The sequence below is a fragment of the Athene noctua genome, chromosome 14, assembly GCF_965140245.1.
Source record: "Athene noctua chromosome 14, bAthNoc1.hap1.1, whole genome shotgun sequence".
NCBI classification, from domain to species: Eukaryota; Metazoa; Chordata; class Aves; order Strigiformes; family Strigidae; genus Athene; species Athene noctua.
In genome coordinates this window covers 2,075,293-2,079,435 of record NC_134050.1, presented here as the reverse complement: position 1 = coordinate 2,079,435, position 4,143 = coordinate 2,075,293, and the positions used below count along the sequence as shown (strand labels likewise).

The 4,143-nt window shown below is 59.1% G+C and overlaps 1 protein-coding gene across 1 annotated transcript; it reads right to left on the bottom strand.

The window, feature by feature from the left end:
• Positions 1–288: 288 nt before the first annotated feature.
• RASSF10 (Ras association domain family member 10) lies at positions 289–3,419 on the bottom strand. The gene has a single exon (XM_074918085.1). It carries the CDS (start codon positions 3,318–3,320, stop codon positions 1,959–1,961), a length of 1,362 nt encoding a protein of 453 aa, XP_074774186.1. The 5' UTR covers positions 3,321–3,419; the 3' UTR covers positions 289–1,958.
• Positions 3,420–4,143: the final 724 nt, after the last annotated feature.

Below are 4,143 nucleotides of genomic sequence, written 5' to 3'. Positions count from 1 at the left end.
AATTCCTCACTCTGGACATGAGGCAGCACTTATAAATGCCACTACACTCCCCCTGCAGTGACCAGATCTGAGGAACACACAGTTGTACCTGAGGGAGCCCCTTGTCCCCTCACTTTCTGATGGCACAATGCTGTCATGAGACAGACTGGAGAGGTCTGACCTGGTGTATCTTTCTACTCACTTTGCAAGAGGGTAAATGACACCACGAGATAACACAACAAAATCCCAGACCTGAGATATATATATTTTTTTAAATCACATTCAATTGGGAACACTTGTTTAGTCTTACTAAGTTTTATTAGCTCTAAAAATAGGTTCTTAAATATTTTGCAAGGTTGACTAAAACATGAAAAACAATTATAATCAGTGTTTATAATAAACCACCATTTGTTATAACTAAGACCCATTCAGTGGAATAACATTTATCAAGAATGAGAGCGTATAGGGAATTGTAGCCTCAACGAATCCACAGACAGCATTTCTCTGCTTTCAAACTGACCCGTTGCAGAGTCCAGTCTTCTGCTGTGCAACAGCATTACTACCAGCAAGAACACTGCGAAAGAGTGGAACCCAGTCTTTGGGGGAGGAAGCTGTGAGGTTTTTATCAAAAATAAAGAACTGGTCTACTGGTATACCCCTTTTTTATACTTTATCGTTAAATGAAAACTTTCATAAATAGCCTTACATAAATAATAATCTCAGAAGTTTTAAAAAGTTCACACTGGCAGTCGGACCTTACTCTCTGGTCTCCCACTGCTGCTTCTGCAATTATTCTGGAGTACAAGAATCCTTAATGTCTCTTCCTGTAAGAGCAGGTCATATATTTTCAGTAAGAGTTAGGCTGCAGAGGAAGATTTGGCAGTTAGGTGAAATGCATGTTACAGCTGATGCTGTTTTTTTTTTTTTTTTAATTGGAATAACTGATGAAAAGATTAAGCTGTAGTGCAGGCAGGGCTTGAGTCATGCTTCTATCATTGTATCTCTTGGCCTAATATGAACTATAATATTAAAAACGGTAGCTCAAGCTGATTCTGTACTTTGTTTATCTACAACCAAGCTCAGCCAAATATCAGCTAGCCTAGTGAAAAAAAAATGTAGTTGAAGGCTGTGTACATACAGGTATTGCTAATTACTTTCAATGACTCTCAGATGAACACTGATACTAACAGATTTCTTAGTCTGCCTTTAAACAAAGCACTCTTATCTATGCATAAGAAAAAGTACTACGCAGAGCTAATACAGTATGTTAATCTGTATTCTGATTTAGTTTGTTCTTTTCTTAAAAAAAAAAAAAGTGATTTATCATCCGGTTTTGTTGCCAAAAGGAACTGCAGCACTTTCCAAAATCTTGCGCCCTGGGAGCTCCCGGCGTCGCTTTCAGTAGCATCGACACCTCTTTTCCTCCGCAGTGTTTAAACGATCAGCAGCTTTTAGTCGCGGTGGCTGGCTGCCTGTAAAGGAGCCGGGTTTATTTGTAAATGACAGCGTAACTCGCTGTCTGACTTTGCAAGGCTGAGCAACTATTCGGGAGGGAACTGATTTACCCTACAGGGAGCGCGTCCGGGCGCTTTACTGGCACAGAGATTATCCGGAGTCGCCTGTGCTGCAGTGGGGGGGTACCGTGGGGAACCGTAGGATTAAGAGGCCCAGCAAAAAAAACCACCGGAGAGGAACAGGCGGCGGGGTTTAGGGAACGAGCAATCCCAGGCGTGAGTGAAACACAAACGCGCTGTGGGTTTCTCTTCCTTAGATAAAAGGACCGGCGAGCCAGCCCCAGCGCTGCCCGCGGATGGCTAGTTAGAACAAGTTTAAACTCAAGAGCGAAAAGTACAAGGTTTGCCCTGCGCGACCGTCTCCTGCCCCGGGAGGCTGCTCGCCCGTCCGACGGCAGCCGCGGGCCGGGGGCACCGGGCAGGGACGGCGGCGGAGCCCTTCCCCGCTGCTCGGCGGGGCGGGCGCTAGACGAGGGACTCGCAGACGGGCACCGAGTCCGAGTCCTGGCTGTGCATGGAGCTCAGCCCCGTGTCCGAGTCCTCGTCGTTGTCGGCGCGGTCCTTGCGCAGCGCCCGCGCCTGCTCCAGCCAGGCGGCCGCGCCGCCTCCCCCCGCCGCCGGCCGCCCCCCGCCCGCTGCCCCGCGCGGCTCCGCCGGCGCCTCCGCCACGTCCAGGGTGCCCAGCGTCTCCAGCAGCCGCTGCAGCTCCCGCTCCTTGTCCTCCCACGCCCGCTGCGTGTAGTCCAGGTCGGTTTTGACGGCCTCCAGGTCCGTGCTGAGTTTGAGGCCGATGTAGAGGCTGGTGCTGAGCTGGGTCTTCACGCGGTCGTGCTCCAGGTGCAGCTCCCCCCCGCCGCCGCCGCCGCTCAGCTCCGTGGTGTCGCAGTCCGTGTCGGCCAGGCCGGGCCCCGCCGCCAGCTCCAGCTCCTCCCGCCGCCGCTTCATCCAGCGCTCGTTGAGCTCCTCCTGGATCTCGGCGGCCAGGTGCTCCAGCAGCTCCTCCTGCTGCGCCCGCTGCTCCTGCAGCCGCAGCACCTCCTCGCACTTCCTGGCGTAGTCCTCCTCGGGGCGGCCGGCGGCGGGCTGGGCCGCCCCGCCCGGCTCCCGGCCCGGCTCCGGCTCCGCGCCGCCGGCCCCCACCAGGTAGGTGTCCTGCACGTAGTTGACGCCGTGCCGCTTCATGCGGTCCAGGTGGATCTTGGCCTCGTACCGGTCGATCTCCCGGTCCAGCTCGCGGAGCCGCTGGATCTGCTGCCGGATGGTGTGGTCCTGCGAGAGCACCAGGTGCACCAGCGTCTCCATCCTCTCCGCCGACGAGGCCTCCCGGGCCAGCGGCTGCTGCCGCTTCTTGTTGATCTTGGCCAGCTTGCGGAAAGCCTTCCGCACCACCCGCCGCTGCCGCTCCTGCGTGAGCGCCAGGCTGGCGCGGGCCGCCCCCAGGCCGTGGCCGGGGCGCTCCTTGCTGAGCACCACCCGCGCCTCGGCGCTGCGCGGCCCCGCGTTGGGCAGCGAGGCCTCGCTGCGCACCAGCACGAAGCGCACGTTCTCCTGCTCGTCCCCCCACGCCACCCAGAGCCGCAGGATCTTCGTCTTGTTGGGCAGGATCCGCTCGAAGCCCCGCCACTTCTCCACGATGCAGTAGGAGTGCGGCGGCCCCGACAGCATCCCGCCGCCGGGCTCGGGCAGCGCCGGCCGCTGCCGCCGGTGGTGGCTGTCCTCCAGCAGCACCCGCACCACGTCCGAGCAGGTGGTCCGCCGGGAGAGCCCGGAGATCAGCTTCTCCTCCTGGCAGATCCACACCGAGATCTTCCGCTCCTCGGGCTCCATCGGGGGCGGCGGCGGGCGGGCGGCCGGCGGGGCGCGGCGGGTCAGGGCTGGCCGGGCAGCCGCTCCATGGGGAGCGCTCGGGGGAGGCGCGGCGCCGCCCGCCCGCCCGGCCTCAGCATGGCCGGGATGCCTGCCCGCCCGCGGCTCCCCGCCCGGCCGCTCCGCCGGCCGCTCCACCCCTTCCTGCCCGCTGCGCGGCCGGGAGGGGCCCGGCGCGGAGCGGAGCCCGGCCCGGCGCGGAGCGGAGCCGTGCGGAGCCCGCCCGCCGCCGCCCGCGCTCTGCCGGGTCCCCCCGCCGCCGCCGCCGCCGGGTTTTCCCTCGCCCACCACGTGGGCGCCCCCCGCGGCTCACGCCCCGGCGGGCAGCGCCGCCCCGGCACTCCGCGCAGAGGTCCGCCGGCGCGGAAACTTCAAGGCGGGTCGCCGTCGTCTGCCTGTGTGTCCCTTTGCGCCTGCCTCCGCCGCGCAGGAGCGGCGTCGGGGAACCGGCCGGCCGCCGAGGGACGGGAGCGAAGCCGGGAGCTTCAAAGTGAAAGCCGGGGCTAGCGAGGAATATCCAGTTTTAGTAAATCACCCGCCTGTAATTAGGGAATTCATGTGTGCAAAGCACTTCGCAGATGAAATATGCAAAGGACGGGAATGTCTAAGTGTTATTAAAATACTAGCTGAGCCAGATTTTAATGGGAGCTTGCCGTCTACTTTGATGGGAACGGGATCCGTCTCCGAGTGCGGATTAAAATGGGGAGATGTAAAAAATGGTAATGAAACGCAAGGGTTGTGGTGCTGGTTTTCACCTTGCGGTTGCATCGCAGGCGTTCGCGCA